Source organism: Ammodytes marinus, assembly GCF_949987685.1.
Source record: "Ammodytes marinus genome assembly, chromosome: 6".
Lineage (NCBI taxonomy): Eukaryota > Metazoa > Chordata > Actinopteri > Uranoscopiformes > Ammodytidae > Ammodytes > Ammodytes marinus.
The window spans coordinates 15,919,774-15,945,566 of NC_137235.1; the positions used below are offsets into that span (position 1 = coordinate 15,919,774).

Here is a 25,793-nt window from a genome sequence, read left to right on the forward strand (position 1 = left end):
CCTCGTGTGATGTGGGGAAGGGTTGCGCACAGAAAAAGGAGGGCAGATTACGCGGGAGATATAGGGATGGCGGAGAGGAAAAACTGTGGAAGAAAACAGTGAAAGAGAAATGAGAGGGGGAAAGGGAAATATTGAGATTCCTGTCATTGTGAGTTTACGTGTTTGTGTGAGAGACGGGCGAAAAAAAGAATGGGTGCTTAACAGACAAAGACCAAACAGACATGGGAGACAATAAATGTAAAGAGGCGGCTCACTTTCTTCTTAAATAACAAGGGAGGAAGGATTATGCATTTCAAATAAAGAGTATAGCTTATTATCTGTTGGTCTATAAGGTTAACCTTGCCTCTTTTATTTATTTTTAGAGCAAAGCAAACCTCATATGATATAAAGGGCTGAGCTTAATGCTTATATGTTTAGCCCTTTTTTGATCATTTAAAAGAACCAGGTTCATTTATCGAACAAGCCAAGGCAGTTTGTATTATTGCTGTGTGTTACTAGATAGTAGAAATTCAATGAAATGTACACATCTTTAATTAATATTTGTTCAACTGTTCTGCACTGTAAAGGTACTGAGGTTTGATACCCATCCACACTGCATGTTGGCAAATGTTATATGGAATCTGCAACAGTATGCAAAAGTAAGTGTGACAAAGTAACGTGATCACATTTAGATGTGTGCCTAAAAAAATACGTCCGATTCCAAACCGTGACAGTGCATCAGAATAAATTCTTCAAAACCGTCCAGCGAGCCGCCTTTGTTAGCCAGTTGGACAGACAAAAAGAGTAATTGGTGCTCTCTCTGTGTCGTACCCCAGTTACACTCGGTCCTCAGTAGCCTACCTAGGCCTTCCCTTACTCCATGACCCATTTCCTTTCTCTGTTTATATCTTTTGAGAAATCCATATGAGCCGAAATAAAAGCAGGGTGCGCATATCACTACATCAGTGATAGGTGGAAACCCTCAGGATGGCCCCTTTTCTTGGCCTGTTTCCTGAACTGACTAAGGAAAGGATAAAAAAGAAATTAAATAGAAAACGGCAGGATAGCAAGTTTGACCGTAGTTAACTAACAGTATATGCTTATTGTCTTTACAGTGATCCTAAACAGAAAAACTACTTTTATGGAATGAAGGTAAAAAATAAATAAAGGCTTGGGATGCAACGAGAAAAACTAAAACTTGAATGAATACACTGTCGCCTAATTTTCCTGAAGAATGAGAAAATCATGCAGTTAAGGTAGTTAATTTATTCCCCGTTTTCATTGAGTGAGGAAGCGGTGCAAGGAGGAGAGTAAAGGAGTGGGGCTGCATTGATTGTGTGTATTTATCTCCCGCTGGTCAGCAGTCTGGCTTGTTGCTGTGCACTGGAGGTCATTCTCCACATTCAATCCCCATTGATCTCCTCTTTAGAGCCTCCTGAGACACCCAGAGCTCCATTATGCCAGTGATCACACTCTCAAGCGTACACCAATAAACACGTATACACTCTCTCATGAATAGAGACGCACAAACTCATATACTGTAAGTACATTAGCACATTAGCAAACGGGCAAGCACATCATTATACATGCAAAAACACACACACAGACACATTTTTACAGCATCGCACACTTCGCAACTGCACACTGATCGGTAGAAACCAAGTCTAACACTGCCTCGCTCTATAATTCCTTGTACTGCGACTCCTAACTGCGTGTAAGAGCATGCATTAATTCAGACATCATTTAATAAGACACGCTTCCAGACTGCCTTGACCACTCCATAGAAAGGTGCTGAAAGGCAATTACGTTGGGCAAATAGCCCTTCAGGCTCCAGGGGCCTAAGCCCTTCCATCCAGAGGAAAGAGGGAGGGGAGCCTCCACTTTAACCTCACTGCAGAGTTGAAAGAAAGTCACTCCGGGCTAGACAGTATTCCTTGCCCTTTCGAACGGACACAGTAATGACAGTCTCGCGATGGTGATTGATCTAACTGCAAACTAAATTTGTGGGACTCCCCCGACCCGGATTTAAAATAGGGTCAGTAACGGTGCTTAGATAAACATAAAATCTCTAAAATTCACACAGAAGATCTGTTCCCCAGCTAGTGGAAAGAATATATTTTTGCTAATAACAGCTGACTGCAGCAGACTGAAAAAATAGGGTGAATCAAAAGCATAAAGTTGCAGGCCATAAACCCCAACAAATGCATGCTAAATTGCTTAAAAGTGGAGACAGCGATTCAACTCCAAAAAATTTTTTGTTCAAATCTGTCGATCTACTCACCATCTGCTACCTGTCCTTACTGTGTGTGTGCAATAAAAAAGTTATATATTTATACACAGCCCAGGCTCCGTAAATGGGTATGTAAACAAAGAGAGTCGGACAGAGACCGCAACACTTCTACAACCAATCAGCTACAGGCAGCGTTTGTGACGTTAGTAACAACAATGCTATTGGACAGGTAATTAGTGACGACTGATTTTGCCAAGGCAGGGGGGCGGAGCCTCTGAAGGAGCAGAGAGGGAGGGGTGTTTTTGTTTTGGTGTTCAAATATCAACAAGATATCTTTGAAATCTCTGACTCTAAAGGGAACTGTAATGTCGGAACTGATGTTCAATGAATAATTTATATCAATGAACATCCTTTAACTTGTGTTTGTTATTGCTATTGGTGTAATTTTTGCGATAATTATAATACATTTAGAATAGAAAATGACAACCAGAGATAACCCTTCGACAGCAGTCTCATATTATTGGGTCAACAAAGAAAAAAATAATAAGTATCTGAAGATTGGCAGAAGTGCTTTCAATGAAATTGTGAAATCCAGATCCTCTTACCTCCAGACATTTCTGGATGCATTTACCGAGGAAAGCATTATGATTGTTTTTAGAAGCTGAGGAAGCAAAAGAGAAGGCTGACAAGTGGTACAGTAAAAGGCAAGAGTGTGTAAGGCTCAGCATAATGTAATGAGATGCATTCTTCTAGTGGTAGAGATCAAGGTAGACTATTTGATGTCTTTGTAAATTTAAAGCAGAAAAATGTATTGCATTAGCAGCTCGAAAATAAAACCCTCACATTTTAATAGTTTTTCTGCTAATGTGTTGATACTTTGGGTGGTTGTATGACTGCCCAACGGCAGTCATACAACAGCCCAGATGGTGATTTTCCTTTACTTGTGTCCCCATGTCATTTTGCGGAATTTATTATTTGAGGTAGATATGTGGCGGTGAGTATTCTTTATGCCACATCAAAAGAGGCATTCATCATGATGGGATATTAATATGAATGAATAACAAAAGCATTAAAAATATCCCAAGGTATTTCATGGGAAAATCACATCACAGCCTATCCAATAAATCTAGGGTGTAATAGTACCCTACATTTATTTAATTCTTATTACACATGGTAGAATGTAAAAAAATTATAATAATAATAATTAAAAAAAGGCAATAAAAAAGCTGCCAGGAGGAGGATGAAAAAGCACAGAAAAAGAGGCATTGTGTTTTAAGGTCGGCGGGACTTACCATTGTTGCCAAAGTCCAGCGAGTACTTGACCACGTGGTAGTTATTCCACACGTACAGCAGGTTGTCTCGGGGGTTGTAATCCACTGCGGCGATGTACTGGTAGGAATTGGGGAACGGTATGTTGACCGTCATCTCCTTGCTCTTATCTGTATTGTACATGTAATCTATCTTATTTCCCGTGCCTTCGTTGTCGTCGTCTTCGTAGACGGTTTTGACCACGTACAGGACTCCGCAGATCATGAAGGCGTTGGAGGCCGAGCGTTTGTCATAGGTGGTGTCCCATGATCCCTCGATGCGCAGCGTGTACGGGTTGAGCTGGCTCACAACGATGCGCCCGTTGTTCTGCTCCGTGGCGTAGATCACCCACAGGCCGTTCTCGTCCACCGCCAGGTCGATGTCCGACTTGCCGCCCCATCGGTACGGCGAGGTGTCGTGGTAGTTGGCGTTGGCGATGATGGCCTCGCCGCTCTTGATGCGAGTGCGCAGGTCGAACTTGACAATGTTTCGCGTGCGCTCCTTGTTGAAGAAAAGCGCACCGTCGTACACCACAAAACCAGTGCCGTCCACCCGATGCGGCAGTTTGTAGGTGGTGGTCGGGCGGCCGGCGATGAAGTCTTCCTTCGACGAGTACTCTGTCAGTGTGTCGGTGCGGTACGGCGTCCAGGGCATGTAGTAGATCTTGTCCGAGGCCTGCAGCGGGTCTTTGCACCACGCGCCGGACTGGTGGTCGGACTCGAAGAGGTGCTCGCTTTGGTACACCCCTCGCAGAATGCCGGGGCAGAGAAATACTGGAGCAGGGAACAAATGAGAACATTTTAACGTTAAAGGAGAAGTAGGTGATGTTTTTTTTTGTTAATGTACGAGTTAAAAAACTCTATATTCATACAGCTATCACTAAAACAGTATGCGCAGTTCATAACACAGGTCTCCCAGTCATGCAGCTTTGCAGTAATTGTCAGATAACATTTTGAGTATCTTGCTTGTATTTTTATCCCATCAGGAGCCAGAGCGCTATAAAGAGGTAGGTCTCTTCTACTTTAACGTTAAGACACATTCCTACACAGCCGCTGAAACATTTTGACTATTCTCTCTAGAGATTCTAAAATAAAGGCCTGTGACATGTTTGCCTCTTTTCAAAAATGTTACATTGCGCTGTAACTTAACCTTAACCACCAAGTGAGTGACGATGACATGATAGGCCTACTGTGTTGTGATTTGGATGCTGTACAGTCACTGTCATCGGTAAGCACAGAAACAGCATGCCTCCTTTTCTCTCTTACAGCTAAGAGAAAAAAGAGAGACTGGCACATGTTGTTCTATTTCCTCTCTTTCCCTCTATTCCCATCCCTCCATCCCTCCCTCCCTCCCTCCATCCCCAGCTCCTCATTAGTGTCTGAGCTCTTCTTCCTTTCTATCTCTGTCAGGAACAACCAACTGTAGAACCGAAAGGCGTCCTTTTTATTGCCTGCTGTTACTGCAATTGTTACAATAATTCATTTCCCACTCCGTGCTTGCTATTCCCATCTTGGAATACCGGGGTCATGTTTTATGGCTGATGGGGGAGACATAGTAAATTCTGGGAAGCCAGTGCGACCGGAGTCGTAGGGACCTTTGTAATTTAACAGGAATGTTGTCACACGTCCGCCCACACACAAGACGGGGCCAGATGTGAATTTTCCCTTTCTTTTTTCAATAATATAATTCCAGTTCCCACGCGAAAGGGCCGGGAATATTGATTTACATTTCATTGGCTATTCAAAGCATCATTTTAATATCATGGGAAAGCATTTGAAATACTAAATGTCAACGTAATTCTCCGTTCATTGGCTCATCATAAAAATGCGCTCGACCCAGCGGAGAGTTTGTAGAGTGACATTCTACACGAATGCTGTGGAATAAAATGGGCATAGGCTGTGTCTAATGAAAGCCAGTGTTTCGAAAATTGCCTCCATATGCTGCTATCAAGCTGTCTTAATTTAGCAGCAGTTAGTGACTTTGAAAGAGATGTCATTCTGCCACGAGGTACAAAACGCTTCAGGATCGGCATCATAAAGTCACACCCAACCTCGATTTTTTGAGCATGTGTGTATGTGGGAGTGCTTGTTTCACAGACTTACCTTTTTGTTCCACTTCTGCTCGAGCCACAGGCAAGAAAAAAAATGGAGGGGGGGGGGGAAGAGATAGAGACAAGAGACAAAAATAGATTAATGATGCAATAATAAGGAAATCATGATAATACGATCTCAGATCTCCATAATCGTTCTCATATTTCATCCTAACCTTGTGAGAGTGCCAGGATGCTCTCCATGTGTGATTGGTAATAATATTACGTAAGCGTCTGAGGAGACTGCACTGCAATGGGGAAGCTATCTGACAGTAATGCATCTCACATATGTCACACACACACACACACACATACATACATACATGGGGGGACCGACACACACGTGCCTTGCAGACACCGGGAGAAGGATACAGAGCGCAACACACAGGAACATGACACAACACGGGAAAAACCCACACAAATTCATAGTCATTGCAGTCTAGTGCGGCACATAATACGGCTATCCAAAATGCCCTGAGATAATGAGCTCTTTAATGTATGCTAATAGCAACAGAGCAAGAAAATTGATTTGATTAATGGGATTGCATTTCAGTGGACCAGCCAACATCTGCCACATTAAAAAATACTTTTCTGATTCACAGTGGGTGAGTAAATGCTTTTGTGTGTGTGTCGCCTGCTCTATCTGACTGTACAAGTGTGCGATCATCTATGTGGGGAGGAGGAGGAGGGGAACATATGGGAATGCACCAGTTTGCTCCTACCCCCAACACCAATTCCTGTTCTATTATATTCAAAGCTTTATCCTCGGAGCTTCGACGTGTCGCTCGGCAAATGAAACGTGCGTACTTGCTCGGAGCCTCTTAAACATATGAATTCCATTCCACCTTAGCTCCCAGGGGGACTGGGTGGAATGTGAACATGGCAGAAACCTAATCCTGCAGGCAGCGCCCTTGTGTCTTTCAAGACCGTTAGAGACCTGCTGAATGGAACCGCTCCCTCGAGAGGAGAGAGAGAGAGAGAGAGAGAGAGAGAGAGAGAGAGAGAGAGAGAGAGAGAGAGAGAGGAGAGAGGAGAGGAGAGGAGAGGAGAGGAGAGGAGAGGAGAGGAGAGGAGAGGAGAGGAGAGGAGAGGAGAGGAGAGGAGAGGAGAGGAGAGGAACAGGCAAAACAACAAAGGAAAAATAATTTGGAAGAACTTCCGGATGGCACGTGTTTATATATAGCACAAGTGTACTACATATTGCACAGTACAGTACATGCATACATTATTTAACACATTAAAGCCAAAACTCATCACTAACCACAAGGCATATACAAACTAACATGTGACAAACACGCACTCACACATAAACACACACGCACACACAAGTAAACCATTAAATCCAAGGCTCATGAAAAATGCATGGTAACTAGTGCGGCTTAGCACAACTCCCGATAAATAAGCAATCTCTGGAAGGAGATTGTGTTAAACCTAGAACAAGTGTATGCATATGCCTGTGTTTGTTTGTGTGTGTGTGTGTGTGTGTGTGTGTGTTCTGTCACAAGCGAAGATATAAAATGGTCCACCACAAGGAAGCAGCTCCCTAGTGAGAAAAGCTTTGAACAAAAGCAGATAGTGTGTCCGCGCAGGGCGGTGTGTCTGCGATGGAACGACAGATATCTTTGCACACACACACACACACACACACACGCACACACACACACTTGCGCACACACATTGTGGTTGAGGATATGGGGATAAATGACACTAAACAACTCTCTCATACATCCTTCCAGGCACAAAGGAAAACACTCTGAGTTCAAGGTTGCCAGCAACTAATAGATTTCAAATGAAAAAGGGTGGCGACAACAAGTACACCAAATGTCAAACAAATGTCATTCAATTTGTATAGCTGCTTGCGGTTTCACTAGATTAGTGGCTGTTTGTGACCTCATTGCAAGTTTTTTCTTAAAAATAAAAAATAAAAGAGGCATCTGTTTTTGATCTCCAATGACCAGGCAAATAAATGAAAGGTTTACACAAATCCCAGTCATTCATCTTTCCGTGAGCAGAATTTGAAAGAGTGACCGCAGGTAGGGTGGGATATTTGTTAAAAGGTCTTCTGAAGTTTAGCTCAAGTGGGCCAAATGATGTGAGAGTTCTTTTGTGCTGCTGCTAATTCAGAAAACGTACCAGAAAATTTCCTTGTTTCCATGAAAACATCAACAAGAAAGCATCGTCCCTATATCTTTTTCTCCGTTTTATTCATAATCAAATTATGCAGAGGCGCGCGTGTTTTAATCCACCCAGCATCTGTAACCGATCATTTATTAAACCACTTCGCTATTGAATAGTTCGGAATAAAAAAATAGAATCGGTTCATTTATTCCTAGCTAAACTTTGAATTAATATTTGAGTACAAATGCAGATAAATGACATAAACAGCAATGCTCCTTTGTGAGAATGTGTCGCCCGTGTAGTTTCACATTCATTAAAAAACATCTTAATATTCATTAATATCTGTGTTAGTATTCTCTAAATTTTTCAAAATTTCTTTAATCACGTGAAAACCACTCTGACAGTGGAGCTAGAAAACCTTCTCCATCTATTTTCTTCTCTCTCTCAATTTCTATTTCACATAAAACACATTCGCACAGTCACACACACACACACAGTCACACACACACACACACACATACAGAAGAAGTGCTAACCTGTGCTGCGGTGTAAAGATAATTAGCATTTTTATTGAAAGCATATGGTTGATTAAGGGGATATTCGTCGAGGAGGAAAGACAGTATGCACTGATGAGTGTGTGTGTGTGTGCGGGGCTTGGATGCGCTTGCATGCGTGTTATCTCTGATCTCCAATCAGCTCAGCCCAAGGTCGTTTGCGGGCATAGACATTTTCTTCTTTCTCTCTCCATTATTCCATTACTTCCCTCCGTCTGTCTCCTCACCCTCACCTGCCATTCTCTCTTGTCATGTCATGCAGTGCTTTTCTCTTCCTTCATTCTCTCTGTCGTGTCCACTGTGTTTCTGCCACCACCCCCCCCCCCACACACACACACACACACACACACACACAGCCCTGACCAGCTCTCTCACACTGTGTCTTTTATCAGTTAATTCATTATTTCTGCTGCTCGTCTGCTGGCCTTGTCTAACCTATTTCTCACTATATATGGTTTCGGCTGTCTCTCTCTCTCTCTCTCTCTCTCTCTCTCTCCCTCACTGTCTTTCTCTGTCCTTCTGTTTTCTTGGTTCCCTTCCATCTTCCGTCGCTCTCTCTTGGAAACACAAAATCGCCTGCGTATGTGTATTCACACACACACATGCGTACAGTATACGTGCACATATGAAGAGACGTACACATTCTCACACACACACACACACACACACACACACACACACACACACACACACACTCAGAAAAGGGCAGGATCTCTTGTTGTAAGCAATTGTTTCCACACACACACACACACACACACACACACACACACATACAGCTCTACTCATGTTATCATGATGAATTTATTCCAAGGGTCCAATCTGAAGTCTTTAATTGGACAAACAAGAAGGCGATTTTATCTTTTAATTAGCTTTCCTTCTGAGCCAAGCTCTATTGTCTAAAAAAGACTGCATGGGTATTGCATGACATATCACTAGCTTTTCTGATTGATACACTGAAATGTTGTAGTAGGCTAATTGTTTCATAACGGCAGCCAGGGTCTACTGCATGAAGATGAAGAAACGGATAGACATAATCCCAAGTGTTCCTTTTTTTCATAATGGATGTCCATGAATGAAACAATACAAATCATCGTATATATCTCTATTCTGCTGCATAGCGTATCTACAGTGATTAAATGTATCCGTGTGTGTGGGCTGCCTCTGGTAGGTACTTTGTACAGCAGCGTGTGCTAATGTAGAGATATGTATTATAGTCCGCCTGCAGTGCTACCAAGTAAACACAGGTGGAAAATGAGTGCCAAAGCTCGCTGGCTAGTTCGGCACATGGCTGCCACACACTCAAACCACAGAGAGAGAGCCACGGAGCGAAAGCAAGCGGGAGAGCACTTGATTTTTTTAAGCTTTTGGAAAACAGCCAAAAAGCTGCAGTGCGGGGAGGAGAGACGAAGAGCTGCGCAGGCCAAAAAACATCCTGAAGAAAAGAGAAGGAGGGGAGGTGGAGGGGCAACATTTCCCCCGAAAACTGAACCGTACATAATTCAATTACCTGTTTTACAACACACTTTTGGAGATTTGTTTACAATATCTATAAGGTGGGGGGGAATAACAGCTCTACTTCAACCCCAGTGCTTAGTGGAGGTACTTCTACAGTATGAAGTGCCGTAGTTTCATTTTCTTAGCGTGCAATCGGTTTCAGGTTAGCGATTGGCTGACCTCAGAGATGATTGCTGCTGGGGGGGGGGGTCATGTGTTTACACACAACAACCAGCTATGCTAGTGCTTAATGTCAATGGACCTCCTACTCCAGTGATGTATGTCCTCTTGATATTACTAAAGCCAACCCTTGACTTCCGGATGTAAATACGATCATTTGTTACAAGTTGCTTGTGAGTGTTTTAGGATTTCGACAGGTTGAGCACAACCGTCATATCATTCAGAAAACAAGCCTCCTTTCATCGATCCGTCTTGATTAATGGCAACATTTGGAAATATATATCACTGCTTAATGTCCAACAAAATGTATCTTTCACAACAACGCAGCTGACAGCATTGATTTGCTATGTCAAGCACGCCAGCTTGATCACAGACACGGCTGGGATCTTCCAGTCTGAATGTCAGCAAACAGGAGTATCTTATTCATATGGGTTCAGACATTATCACGTCTTTGAGAGAAGATTGATTTCATAAATATTTGAAGGGGTGAGATATGAGGGGGCTCTTTGAAGGGTACTACTGCCTCGTATAGCGCTCCAGGTTTTTTATCAGCCAAAACAAAATGTAAAAACTGTGTGGATTCAGGGCATCCAAGACTTGTTTCAGCTTTATACAAGCTATTTTTCCAAGCAACACATTTCTCATGGCTAAACACACCCACAGGAGCCAGGGTAGTGTATCACGGTGCTACTTGATCCAGCCCAAACACTTAGTCAGTACATGGAAACTGCTAATGTACTGTCAAATGCTCTCTCTCTCTCTTTCTCTTTCTATCTCTCTCTACGACGCTTCATCTCTCTCTCTCTCTTCTCTTCTATCTTTTTCTACAGTGCTCCATTTCTCTTTCTCTCTCTTTGAATGCCCCTCCCTCTGTTGGCTGAGCTCTCTAATGACTTGGGTTTCAGATGCAATTTCTTGCGGGGGGCGGGGGGAGTAACTCGGACGGACCTATTGTTTGTCAGATCGGCACGCAACTCATCTGCCTTGGCACTCAGTCTTTTCCCAGAGCTTCTGCCCTATAACATGATTCATATTTTTGTTAATACATAGTGCTATATTTTCAAGCTGGCGTGCAGTTACAGCACTGATAAAGAAGTTAATTAATATACGAGTCCAAATAGTGAAAACACACACTGTTGCATACACCCTTGTTTTTAATGCATGCTTGTGTGTGTGTGTGTGTGTGTGTGTGTGTGTGTGTGTGTGTGCGTGTGTCTGTGTGTGTGTGTGTGTGTGCGCGCGTGTGTGTGTGCGTGTGTGTATGTGTGCGCGGGCGTGTGTGTGTGTGTGTTGTGCATGCGTGCGTGCACGCGTGCGTGAGTATGTGCGAGTGCACTTGGCGAGGCATTAAGCAGGTATCAGGTTGTGTTTCCATCTGCTCCAGAGAGGGCTCTGATAGTCCTATTATTTAATCTGCTGGTCATTCTAGAAGCCAGGCAAGAGCCGTTTAGCCAGACATAATTGAATGCTTCAGTGTGAGAGATCACCTTGGCTGTCTGTATGGGCCGTGGTGCCAAGGTTGTACCACTCAGACAAACACTCAACATAAGCATCTGTGATTTCCTCAACATTTACGAGGGGATTTATGAATACGAACTCGAGTTGGAATTATTATTTTCCAAGTCACCTTTGTGTCGTATCTAACACACATTTCCTTTTGAGAGGGGTTGGAAAAGTTGAACCGCGCTGCATCTCAAATCTACATTTATTAAGGTGACCAGGGATTGAGCCACGTAATGTGTATGAAATATTCAGTTCGACATTATATTCAGAACAAAAAACTATTATCATCTGCTTTCATCTGAAATGTTAGTAGAATGTCACCAATTAGAAAGTTATAAGCATTTTACTCTGTTCAGGGCCTGTACTTATTCAGTAATATGTCCTCTCTCATTGCTTTTTAATTGTACTGTAATTTTGTCACTTATCATTAACACAACTGCCATGTAAAAGCCTTTAGCAAGCATTCAAGCATTGGAAGCCTCTTGCGATAGAAATATAACTGGGTGTAATCACTTTTCATGCATTTTTTTGTATAAAACAGAAGTACCATTTTAACTTGAATGTAGTGTGGAATAAACATCAAGCACAAATAGATCTCTACTGAACTTCCACCCTAAAAATATTATGCAGTGAGCTGTAACCTAGATTATTTTTGCTAGATTATATTAAACTATGCTGGTAAAATGAAAAAGATTCACAGTTGCCGAGGATGTATCACTCGGACTCCAGAGGATTGAGCCTGCCGGCCTGTTATCACGTGGTCAAAAGGTCATATCTCCATCTGTCACCACTGGAGCACATCCTCTACCCTTTCTCTCTCCTTCCTCCCTCGGACTTTTTCCAGTGAGCGGGGGTCACTAGTTTCAAATCTGTTTTGGTTTTGGTTTTGGATTCAAATTGCATGTTGCTCATTGTCGACAAGTTTACCATCTTAAGAATAAAACACAACATGTCGAGATCTTGATGTGTGTGCATGGATTATTGTCAAATAAATCAAAACATACGAAATGAGGTCAAAAAACTCCTTAAAAAAATAATAGTACTTACTGTATGGGACACACTCATATTGGACTTCCAAGTATTTGTATGTGCCAGGGCAGGGGTCAGGGAAGACATCGGGCCCAGCCACCACTGCACATTGGGTACGGTTGTTGCATCTACACAGGGAGAGAGACATTATGTTAAAAAAATAATCCACATGCGCAGATATATGCTCAGAAACACCCACTAAAAGATGCACCCGTGTCTTTGAAGTCCATAGCGCGCCTTATATTGCAGCACATACCCCGACGTCTTTGATGTACAGTGAGACATGCTATACCCACTCATATAATGCACTTTTTTAACCTCGACACTCAAAAGTCATTTGTGTTGAAGGATGCTAAAGGTTGAAAAGAGAGCAGACTGCTAACTGCCATTGCTGGTACACCTGAAGTGAAGCATTACACTAATGGAATCATTGAGATCACTTGTACACAAGGTGGACCACAATGGTTACTGAAGAGCTATTGTGCAAGAGCACTTCTTGTCTGTGTGTGTGTGTGTGTGTGTGTGTGTGTGTGTGTGTGTGTGTGTGTGTGTGTGTGTGTGTGTGTGTGTGTGTGTGTGTGTGTGTGTGTGTGTGTGCAGCAGTGAGAACAATAACCTATGGCTTTAAGAGTGAATTGCCCCAGACTCCACATAATTAATTTTAATCATCAGGGGGTCCCTCTCCTCTGACACACAAAAAGTAAGTATTACTCTTCCTACCACAGGTTACGCAAGGCAGCTCACTGTGTATACCCATTTACTATCTGCATGTGTGTTTCTGCTTGCATACACCTATATAGGTGTGTGGTTGGCTATAAAAGTACATATATGACATTTATGCGTAAGCGTTTGGAATTACACATGCCATTGACAATTCTCACAGCCAAAGATGATGTGTTGGAGGGCAGTTGGAGGCCATATATTCATATGATAGATGTGTGCAATAACATACAATGCTACCCTGCACTGAAGTGCCACTTTGTCTTAATGGGTTTAAATAAAAAATATTGAAATCAAGTGAATGAATAATATTTAATGCATTACACCAGGGGGGCAAAGAACACATGAAAGAGAAAAGACCTTTTTCAAAAGGGCCGATGAGCCATTTCTATTCTCATCTGAATATTTCTTCAATTAGTACAACTGCTCTGTGTCTCTCTCTCTCTCTCTCTCTCTCTCTCTCTCTCTCTCTCTCTCTCTGTCCCTCTCTGCGCACCTGTCAAACAGGTGACATTTACATTAAAAACATTCACATTGGCCCATTGAGATAGTTTTAATGAGCATGCCAAACCCCTCAAGTCTCCTTTGGTACAGTATCATTCGACAATTTACATAATGAACTATTCATGAGAACTAATTTAATTTTCGGTTTCAATATTCACATATAACACAGAGGAACCAACGCAGGGCTACACATCCGCTTACTGCAACTTGAGCCAATCGGTGTCTGTTACTGACCAGTGCATATGTGGTCAAGTGAGGGGGGGGAGGGCTATTATGGGACTTTAAAAGGTTTAAAACTCTCTGTGTTCCCACGTCTGTCATATTCTAATAACAACACCTGCCAGTCTTCTCTCTTCCTTCTCACTCTCTCTCTCTCTCCTCCCTTCTCTTTTACCATGCCTCTGTGCTTTTTTAATTTCTTGCCCCGGTGACTTCATCATCGGTCACCTGTCATCAGTGCAAGTTGTGGACCACACACACACACACACACACACACACACACACACACACACACACACACACACACACACACACACACACACACACACACACACACACACACAGGCACGCCAACTGACACTGACACACTGACACAACTTTCCTCACAACACCCACCAATGGATACGACTGGCTGGCCAACAGTGAATCAGAGCACAAAACACACTTTTAATGACCTGAGGCCATTTGCGAGTCCGTAGCAGTTAGTAGTCATGACGATGGCATGCAGACAAACCATTAGAGCTAACAGTGCCACTAGCGTATAAGTGCAGAATTTATTTATTTTCACACACTAACTTTAAGGAGAAAAAGGGAGCTCATAAAATGTCTCATCCTTTAAGAGAAAGGTGTGTGTGTGTGTGGGGGGGGGGGGTGGGATTCAACTGACCCAAAATGATGCTAGGGAATTGGGCAGTGAAACCGTATGACAACAAAATGTAATTGCACGAAGCCAACAGAACGAAGAAGTAACATACAATGCAATGTGTGCTTCTATTTGTACTTACTGTAATGACACTGCATACAAGGCTGAGTTCTCATGACTTTGGTGGCCAACGCAGAGAGCACTGAAGGTTATTGACAGATATTTTAAATGGAGGCCACAGAGCAACGATTTGACATCATTTATTGTATGCTCTCTATCTCTCCGTTATCACTGCTTCTTCTTTCCGTCTAATTCTGTCGGCACTATACCTTTCTTTTTCTTATCCCCTCCACTTCTAAGTCCAGATAATAAACTCATTTCTCCCTCATCGCTTTTACATTCATCCTTCCCGCCCAAGGAATTATTCCGTTCCATTCCTCCTTCTTTGTCTCTCATTCCGACTGTCTGTCTTTTTTTTTGTTATGTTTTTGCTGTCCGTTTATCTGTCTTAAACCCATTTAGCCGCAGTTTCCGAAGTCACACCCAGATATATGTGGTAGGCCTCTTATTGCTGGCTTCTCTCTCTCTCTCTCTCTCTCTCTCTTACTCTCTCTCTCTCTCTTACTCTCTCTCTCCCTTTCTGACTGTCTTCTCTCCCTCCTTAATATCTTTCTCATTCCTGCCTCCCTCGGGGCGTCTTCTCCAGCCTCCCTCTGATTCTCCCTCCATCCCTCCATCCTTACAGCAAAGCCTGTGCTGACGTCACCCTTCTGTCTGAGGCAGTAGTCTGAGTCAGAACCAAAAAGGACTCCCTTATGTGCCCCAAAACCTCCATCCCCTTCTCTTCTGGTTTATTCTCTTTCTCTCTGATACTCTCTTCTGTCAATGTGTTTATCCGGCCGCCGAAATAGCTCGATATGTTTCCTGTGTGTGTTTTTCTTGGTGCTGGCAGAAAATATCCTTTTTTTAATTAGCATGACCACATCAAAACAAGGCAGCAGTGGCCTGGATACCGCCGCGCCTGCTGGCTTTCTTCCCTGCGACGTGCAACACACACACTCTCACACAAACACACACACATACACACACACTCATGCACACGCACAAACATACATGCGCGCTCTCGAACACAGACGCAAACTATTCACTAAAAAAGCAGAGCTGTGGCAGGCAGGGAAAGAGAAAGCTGCGATTGCTGCAGTGGGTGCTGCTGTTGTTATTGTCTCTGATGTTTTTCACTTTGTTTGGCAGACCTCCCTTCACTCCATCTGTCTCTCCGTCTCTTTGCCTCATATAAACATAACCGACTGACTGATGATTTGATGAGGCTGACAGAGCGCGCACGTGTGTGTGTGTGTGTGTGTGTGTGTGTGTGTGTGTGTGTGTGTGTCTGTATGTGTGTGTGTGTGTGTTTGTGTGTATGTGCGTGTGTGTGTTTCCGCAGATGTGATCTGCACATGGATGTGTCTGTTAGCAGATGTGAGCTTGAATAAATATTTGTGAGTGTGTGTGTGTGTGTGTGTGTGTGTGTGTGCGTGTCTGTGCATGCGTGCATGCGTGCATGTGTGTGTGTGTGTCTGCCTGCGTGTGTCTATGCGCGCCAGTGCAGATGTGTTGAAGGAGTATATAATTACAGAGCAAGTGAGAGCTGGGAACTAATCCTCATGAGTTTAAAGAGGTGTCTGAGAGTGAGTGACGCACAAAGCCTCATGCAGCACGAGCCTCTAAAATCAACATTCGAACATTCCAGACAAAACTGGAATACACATCCAAACATAATACAAACATTAATACAATACTGGCAGCACTAGTATATTAGTATTCAGATAAAGAGTCTAGGACATTACAAAACTGCATTACTAGCTTCCTGATAGTGTTATGATAATGATGATAGTGTTAGGATTATGATAACTTTGATAACACTGCACTACCTTTTGAAAAAATAAATGTCTGACTACATTACATTCATTTTGGCAGACATCCACAGATCACAGCAATGCCAGGTTCAATGTCTTACTCAGGACACTTTGACGTGGACAGGAAGCATCAAACCACAAAGCCTCCGATTAATCACCAATAAAAAATGTTAATCAAAATCAAAATGAGCTGCTTAGAAATGTATATTTTCACGAAAAGCTAGTAATAATTTCTCAGGTCTTGTGATAATAACTGAACCAACCCTGTGACAACTGAGGAAAATCATTTTGACGATAACAGGCCGTGAGATGCGGTTAAAACCCTTCGATTTTTTTCTTTCTTTTTTGGATTTAGCATTTATCTTCATGTATAATTCAGTAAATAGAATTCTTTGTAGTTATGACATCGCGCTGGGGCTCACACTAATTTATGTGACTCAATGTAATCTCTCATTCAGGGTTTCTTTCATCCGTCTTTCTAAAATTAACCGCGTTCTTGAGGTTTTCTTTCCATATTCTATACGTCTGCCTCCACTGGAGCACTTGCTTTTGGAAATTGAGACCTTTGTCAAAGACAGCTAAAAACCAGAAACATTAAAAAAAATAAAGATATTAGCAAATTTAAAAGACATTTTTGTAAGCAACTAATGTCAGTGGGATTTAAAATGATGTATTCCTCCTCCTGGAACTGGACCCATGAGTCCCAGTTTCACACGGGCTCCCTAAATTCTGCTGAAAGATTTTTATTGAAGAAGACATTCCGAGCATTCGAATCTTGACTAAATGTATTGTTATCGCAAAACAAACACTATGAAAATCACATAGAATAATGTTCCAGTGCTGCCAGCATACTTCACTGCTAATTAATACAGAGTAAACTATTGTGGGTCAATTATATAGGGAGTAAATGTGGGGGAAAATGAAAGCGAGGCTGTTGAGCAATAAAGAAAACAATATAAAATAAAATACAGTTTGTGTGAAACTAACAAAAAGTAAGGGGGGAGGGATTATTTCCCAGGGCTCTGTATGTACTGTGGGAGTTCAGAAAGCCCATTTGACAGCAGCAGAGCACAGTTACTGTATCTTGCTACAGGATAAAAAGCTGCTGGGCTGCCCATACATTCTCCCTCTCTCTGTCTAACACACACACACACACACACACACACACACACACACACACACACACACACACACCACATATGGACTTCTTCTGCTACTGGCTTTGTTTCTGCTTTATAAGCTCCCTGATGTGGTTACCAACACATGTACAATAGGGTTCTTTGGAGATGGACAGATGGAGAGGGGAAGTGATGTCGAAGAGGAGGAATAAAAAGGGTGGGTAGTATTAAGGATGCAGAGGGACTGGGGAGGGATGTAGTGGGTAATTGAAGAGTGATGCAAGTAGTGTGAGTGACAGAGGTAAGGGGAAAGGGAGCAAAAGGCAGGTGTCCGCTTGTGTTCGTGTGTGTGTGGTTGTGTGTGTGTGTGTGTGTGTGAGTAGGTGTGTATGTCTGCCAAATGGTAGAGTGTATCAAAAACATCCTGTGCCAGCATTTCCGCACCACACTTATAAAGAAATGAGTCAAATGACATATCTGTCACTCCCTTTCACTTTCTCCGACACACACACACACACACACACACACACACACACACACACACACACACACACACACACACACACACACACACACACACAAATACATGCACACAAACACAGACCCACTCCTCTGCAGTCCCTCGATGCATTTCTGTCAACTCTATAACAGCCTGATAGACAAGCCACAGGTAAAATAATAATGTTTTGTTCCTACTGGGAAAAAGCTTTGAAATGTGTTACATTATTAATATTTGGCTGGAGGATGTCACTCTTTTCTGTTTTTTCTCCCATTCTTTCAGAGCAAGTCAGGTCTCATTAGAGACATACAACATGCAATATGTACTGTGTACAGTACACCACACTAGCACTGCATTTGCTGTATGTTCTGTTAAACAAGCTGCACCTCCCTGTATACCTGGTATTCTTAGACATGTTGAGAAACTACTTATATGTCAACCACTCAAGTCGAGCACCTGACACTAATTAAAGAAATGTAATCAGATTGATAGATGTCTTAATAAGATGTTGACAGCTTGCAAAATACCTGTGACATTGTTGAGGCACTATATGATATGAATTCTAATTGAATGTGACATGTGTGGGGAAACTTGTCAGTGTCATCACCTATTTCCTTTGTTGATGAGACGACAACTTAATATCAAATTGTTGTTGTTATTTTAAATGCCATGCAGCTGAGAATGAAATGAGAATCATTCCTAATAACTGGATATGTTATGCATGCCCTTTGAGCCTTTCAAAAGTGGTAATAGTTAATCACATTTGATTATTTATTTGTTTCTTCTGGGGGAAATTTTTCTTTTTTGGAATGGGGAACTGTTTTCCAAAAACAATGCTTAATAATATTAGTATGTCTTATCATATACAGCGTCATTCAAACAATGTTAACACAATCACATTTTGGCCTCTTTCTTTCTTTCTTTCTTTCTTTCTTTCTTTCTTTCTTTCTTGCAGCCAAGTACAGTTTTTAGCTCCGCCATCTCTCCTCTCCTCCACTCTCCTCTTCCACACTGGTAACCATGGCAACTTCCTCGTTGTCCGATTCCAGGACACACAAACACATTCGTGGGAGTCTTCTCTCCCGATTCCACCTACTGTAGCAACATTCCTGAGCAGACAGCCCTGTGTTTCTCTCAGCCATACATCTGTGTGTGTGTGTGTGTGTGTGTGTGTGTGTGTGTGTGTGTGTGTGTGTGTGTGTGTGTGTGTGTGTGTGTGTGTGTGTGTGTGTGTGTGTGTGCGTGAGTGTACAGTATTTCTCTATGTGACACCTCTAGCCCCGCAGTTTATTCCGAGACCACCTGCTTGCACAAATCCTCCCAAAAAGCTAAAAGACGAGTAGCGTTTCAGACAGCTGGACTGTCTGTCTCTTGGCTGGTAAAAAGGCAGAGGAGCGTGTAAGACACCATCGCCACCAAGATGATGGAACCACGCCACACTGAGGCACTGTCTTTTGGGATTAAGTCAGCCTCACACCATGATGCACCAAATGTAAAATGCCTGCTTGTGTGTGTGTGTGTGTGTGTGTGTGTGTGTGTGTGTGTGTGTGTGTGTGTGTGTGTGTGTGTGCATGTGCAGGGGTAGGAGGGTTGTTCCCTGTGTCCTGGACTGGTTTTTTCGCTTCATTGTCAATGTCAAGGTATCAAGTCGGTCCGAAAGTCAGTCACTGTCTACATGAAGCACTGACTCACGTTCTAGTCCCTGGATGTGTCAGGCTTTGTGCATGTGTGTGTGTGTGTGTGTGTGTGTCTGTGGGAGAGAGAGAGGAAGAGAGAGCGTGTGTGGTGTCTAGACCATGCTCAAACCTTTCTCAGGCAGCCATGTGGCTTAGGTGCTCGGTGAAGCATGATAACTAGATTTAGCAGAGCTGTGGCGACAGGAGAGAAGGGTCATGCAGTGGAGACTTTGACATGTGGAAATACAGAGGTTTAGGGAGAGGAGCACAGCTGCTGAATGTGTATTGGTGCGTGATGGTGTTGTCAGAGAATGCAGCCACAAGGGACAATAATATGTGATAATGACATTACAAGGAAAACAGTGTCAACTATTGTCACTAGTGTATGTGAGGGAAGGTTTCTGTGTTAGTGTTTCAGGACTTACTGTATGCTGGAATCTGTGTGTATCTTCACTTCTAAATTCCCTTTATCCATCTGAGTTTGTGTGGGTGGGTGCATGTCTGTGTGTGTGTGTGTGTGTGTGTGTGTGTGTGTGTGTGTGTGTGTGTGTGTGTGTGTGTGTGCGTGTGTGTGTGCGTGTGTGTGTGTGTGTGTGTGTATGTGTGTGGGCCCTAATTACCGCACTGAGCAAGGTTGACAGTTGGGCCCTCAGGGTGCCGCAGGGCATCTCCTGTAACCGTGGAGACTATATGAGGGTGGCAGCACGCGCGTGCACGCACACTCACACACAAACGCTCACACACAAACGCTCACACACACTCACATTAAGTAGGACATTTCCAGAAATGACCTCATTGAGTGGGAAGCAGGATAGTTAATGGGAAGAGAATACGAGTGAACAGAGAGACAGAGGAAGTCACAGATAGATATTATAACAAGATATAATTGTAAATATCCTGCTGAGTCCACCTCTGCAAGACATCACATGCTAATCACCACAGCCTCCGTCGCCAAAACCTGAGCTTCACAGATAATAATGTGTTGTGTTTTTTCCCCTCAGTCACTGGGCTGAATAATGATAAAAAATGGAACATCTATGCAATGTTTAGAGCATTCATTTTTCCCCGTCTGTGTCATTATCTGTTCCGCCTCTCTCTCCCTCTCCTTCTGTTTTTACAGAGACGGATTAGACTGGAGAGGGTGAGACAGATGAGGTATGCCTAAAACATACGGCATAGTTGACTGGATACGCAGTCCTGGTCTGCAGCACATGGCCAGCACCAGATTGCAGTCAATGATTCAAGTGGCTCTCTATAATTCAGAGGGTCAAAAGAAACATAACTTCAGAGGAATTTTTTTAACAGTCTCCCGCGTGAATGGTTCAAACGTGTGGGCTCGTCAACATACTTACACACATACACACAAAAGCATACAACTATAGATGTACACACATGTGATCGCACACTAGCTCGGGGGCTTTGAAGGCTGAGACTCAGTTCTAAAGAGACAGGCTGCCAGAAGAAGTTGACCGGGCTTGGGAACTGATGAGCAACTCTCTCAATTTCTCTCTGAGTGTGTGTGTGTGTGTGTGTGTGTGTGTGTGTTTGTGTGTGTGTGTGTGTGTGTGTGTGTGTGTGTGTGTGTGTGTGTGTGTGTGTGTGTGTGTGTGTGTGTGTGTGTGTGTGTGTGTGTGAGCACGCATGCATAAGCACGTAGGAATGTTCATGAATGCATGCATGCGAGTACATTGCTGTGTGTGTGCATGTGTGTGTGCACAGGGCTGGTGCAGAGTTGTGTGTTATACAGCGATTGTGAACCTTCCCTGCGGACACTGAAGGCTATAGTTTGATCTAGAGTCTTGGTGCATTTGGTCAAGACATGGTCGAGAATATAAAAAAAACAAAAACCGTTCAACATGTTGAACTCTGTAGCCCCCCCCCCCCACATCCCACCCCCTGCACTTCAGCCTAAACCCCAACCCACCTTCCCCTGCAGCCTGAGAAAAGAAAAAAATAATGAATGGGAAAAACAGGAAAGGGAGATTAAAACTAAAACAGATGTCGAGTGAGGCAGGAAAAGTGACAGTGTATATGAGAGGAAGGAGGGAGGCACGGAGACATTTGAGCAAAGAAAAGGAGGAAGAAATAAATAGAAATGGGGTGACAAAAATGAAGATATCAAGAGAGAGACACGTAAGAGAATAATAGATGAAGCGTGTCGTTATTTAACACATCTGAAAAGCAAGGGGAAGAGGAGGAGGGAAAGGAAACAACTCCCTACCCTTGTCTTTCTTGTCAAAGTGCTTTTCCTTTGTGTTGAGGGACTTCTTCAAGAGGGATGGGAAGAGAGGGAAAAGGGTTGAGCAATGGAGAGAAAGAGAGGACAGAGAGAAAGAAAGGGAGGAGAGCAAAGAAGGTGAGAAGGTGGGAAGGTGGGGGGGGAGGCGGTATAGAGGTGTCACGACAAAAGTTTGTTTGAAGTCCAGTAAGTAATTCCTTAACATGGCGGCTGTGGCAGAGGTAAAGCAAAACAAGAGTTTGATGCGGTTGTGTGCACTGTCTCTACACATTCTCCGGAGTGTCCACACACTTTGCAGCCTCAAGTGCCTGAATGGTGTGTGCGAGAGCGAGCAAGGAGAGAATGAGAGTGAGAGCGCTGAAAGGTACTCGGTCGGTGGAGCACTCAAGTATCAGTAAGGGACAAGGAGTGCATTGTCAAGCATCTCCACAGAAGCCATCAAGACACTTTTATGTCAATTGATCGCTGTAACTTGCAGGCATTCCTGAATTTTGGCTTGTAGCTCTCTCTCTCTCTCTCTTTCTCTCTCTCTCTCTTTCTCCCTGTGCAGAATTGAACAACCCAAACCTTCCAATGCTTGTGTTCTCATGATATAGCTCTCCCCCAGCGACAATTTAGAGTACACTCAACCTAACCCCACCCTAGCTGTTGGCCAACACAGCAACTTCGAAATAGAATGAAATTCATCCGGATTTGTAGAGGGGGAACCGTAGGACACTTTTTTTCAGTGGGGTGATAAGGCTTATATAACAATTTTTATTTTAATAATCTATTTATTAACTTGATAATAAGGGAAAAACCTGACAACAGAGAATGCTCAGTAGCCATTTTGAAATAGAGGCATTTTAGTACAAGCAAACGTAGTGAGTCATTGTACTGAGGCCAGTAAATCGCTAAAACAGATTAAGGGTAACTTTCATGGCCACGGCTTTGTTTCCCCTTCAACCCAGCGTATCCCAGTGGGGAGATAATCTTGGAAATGCGGCGATATCAGGTCCTCTCTGGGTTGCCTGAGAAGCCTTGTGAGACCCTCTGGAGATATGAGGCTTTGATATCAAGACCAATTATGTGGTATGGGCGCACACACACGCACAAATATACGCAAACAGACACGCGTGGACACATACACACACGCACACACACACACACACACACACACACACACACACACACACACACACACACACACACACACACACACACACACACAGCCCCTAGCCTTTGAGAGCGGTGGAGAGGAAAACAAAGAGAGAATGTGATACTGAGGAAACACTGGGCAGGCGGAACATGCTCTGATTTTATCAGCTGGTTGAGCTGGGCTTGAAAACCAGAGACGATTCAGACATAGAGGGAATGACAGAGTGGAGAGCAGACAGGCTGAAACAGACTGAGGGAGAGGGGTGTGTGAGTACAGGAGAGAGCTGGAAGCACACACAAAACCACTGCAATGTGTGCGCACAAAACCCCGATGCAGCCTTCAAGACACATTAACAAGTGCACAAACACACACTTTGCACACTTTACACACTCAAGCATTCAGTGATGTGTGTACGTGCAGCACAATGTGTGCATGAGCATACTGGAGCTTTGTTTGTGTTTGTGCATTTGTTGATGTGCACAGACACACACAAAGGCTCACTCACCACCACCTCTCGCAACACTCGCACACTGAAAGTAGTATTATGTGATAAACAGTTGTTTCCGGTCTGAGTCACCTCCACAGAGGATCCCTCAAGATTAAGTTTGGCCTCCGGCTGTGCTAATTGGAGCTTAAAGTCTGGTGTAGCCCCTGGGCAGTGTATGCAGTGTGTGGCACATGCTGTGTGTATCTGCACTTGTGTGTGTGTGTGTGTGTGTGTGTGTGAGTGTGCGTGTGCATGTGTATAAATTATGGACGGCGAGAGCTGTAGGCGAGTGGCCACACAAGCTGCAGCCGCCAGAGCGAGTGGAGAGACGGAGCCAGGCCAAAGAAATCGCAATCAGAGCGCCGCCACTCGACACAGGACAGGTGGTTTGACGGAGAAACAGAGGAACGGGCGATGGAAAACAATTACAGCAATTTTGGGAATGGCAAAAGAGATGAGAGAGATAATAAAGCACTCACAGTCAAAGTCACATGTGATCTGAAAAACTGAGATACTAATGGCTAGATTAATGAATTATTTATACCCAGAGACATTCTCGATACGCAGAGCTTTCCTTTTCCCACATTGCTATTTTTGTGCGGCTGTTATTTTCCAGTTAGTTCTCATCATCCTACCTGCCCAACACACAATGTGGGGAATGTGTAGTAGAGAACACAGTGGTGTGAACAATATAACTGACCAATAAGCAAGAGACCACTAGTTGATACATACTTATAGCTAGTAGCAGGGAATCTTACCATAAGAACTTTGTCGACGCAGAACAAATTGTTTATATAAAAAAAAAATTAAGAACATAATTTACGTTACAAATACAGCAAGTGACAGCGTACTGCTGTAAGGATTTTAGTGAGGAAAGAGGGTACTGGTGGGCAAAATCAGACAGCAATATTTCATCTTGCAACCTTTACATTTTTTTGTAGACATGATAAAATGGATAAAATAATTAGACTATACTACTCCCCGAGATTAAGTTAGTCAAGCCTTAAACAGTGTCAGGAGTCAGGGCAAACTGTAGTTGGCAAACAAAACTATGATACCTAATCCATATCTTTTAAGACTCATGCTCCATTCGTGAGATCCATGCACTTATGACTTAATGGCTTTGTTGGCATCTCACAGTAGTAAGTAGTAAGTCATTAACATCTCAAGATTTCTGTAGTGTTAAAGAAACTCCAAACTAGCCATCTATTGTAACCGCCATTCAATAATAACCGCTGATTCTGCCTGGCTGAATTTGCTGTTTCCATTGCAGTTGTATGGTATTCGTACTGCATGCACAGGAAAAGAGAGAAACAGACTGGCATATCGTTTTGGGGGCTCACGTGTTACATGATTTCGACATATTCTTCTGTCACCTTTCTCCATATTTACTGTACCACTATGTCTCCCAGGTGTGCTGCACTGTTGTGTCATTGTTAAGCTGTTGTTGTTTACTATTGTTGACTGTCAGCACTGGGGAAGTGGGTTAACCTGTGAGCGATGCAGAACTTCAGGTTGACACTTCAGCTGGATGAATACTAAATGAACAGATGACAACACTGCACACCTGTAGTGAAGCTGTGATATCTGGGAATGAGGATTTTTTTTTCTGTGTCTTCAAACGTGTTTGTGTTCGGGCTAAAGCCTTGTGCATTTCGCACCGGAGCAATTCACAAAGCAATGCACGGAATTCATTATTTTTATTTGTTAATCCAATTTTGTTCAATAGTTCTATAAAAGCACCTATCATTAGTTTCACACTCTCAAGTGCATTTGTACTTTTCACAGCCTTTACACAGACACATACACAACACAAAGTGTGCACACTGACCTTAGGGACATGATCTTGTATGCATCGGGCAGGTAGCAACGCGTGTTCTCCATCTGGGCGGGGTCCGAGTCACAGATCTTGTCATCGGTGCGACCGTAGTTTGCGCTCTCGATCATGATGACATCAGTGCCCGGGCAGCGCAGCTCGATGGGGTAGGACTCACAGGACAGCTCCCTGCGCACCACTGCCATGGGGATTGGGGCCCGGCCATAGGCTGGACACACACACACACACATTGGTGAGGTGATTACTGATAATTGATAAATGTCTCTCCGATCTATTGAAGAAATTGTGTTCAACTGAAAATGCATTTTGCACA

General features: G+C 43.3%; 1 protein-coding gene across 1 annotated transcript in view; it reads right to left on the reverse strand.

The window, feature by feature from the left end:
* The window catches only part of adgrl3.1 (adhesion G protein-coupled receptor L3.1), a gene marked incomplete at its 5' end in the record, with an annotated part of 84,126 nt that overhangs the window by 49,872 nt on the left and 8,461 nt on the right, over positions 1-25,793 (reverse strand). Inside the window, 4 exons of the mRNA XM_080029473.1 lie at positions 3,502-4,290; positions 5,620-5,634; positions 12,503-12,612; positions 25,475-25,688. Of these exons, the coding sequence (XP_079885599.1) occupies positions 3,502-4,290; positions 5,620-5,634; positions 12,503-12,612; positions 25,475-25,688 (1,128 nt within the window). The remainder of the gene's footprint in view (positions 1-3,501; positions 4,291-5,619; positions 5,635-12,502; positions 12,613-25,474; positions 25,689-25,793) is intronic.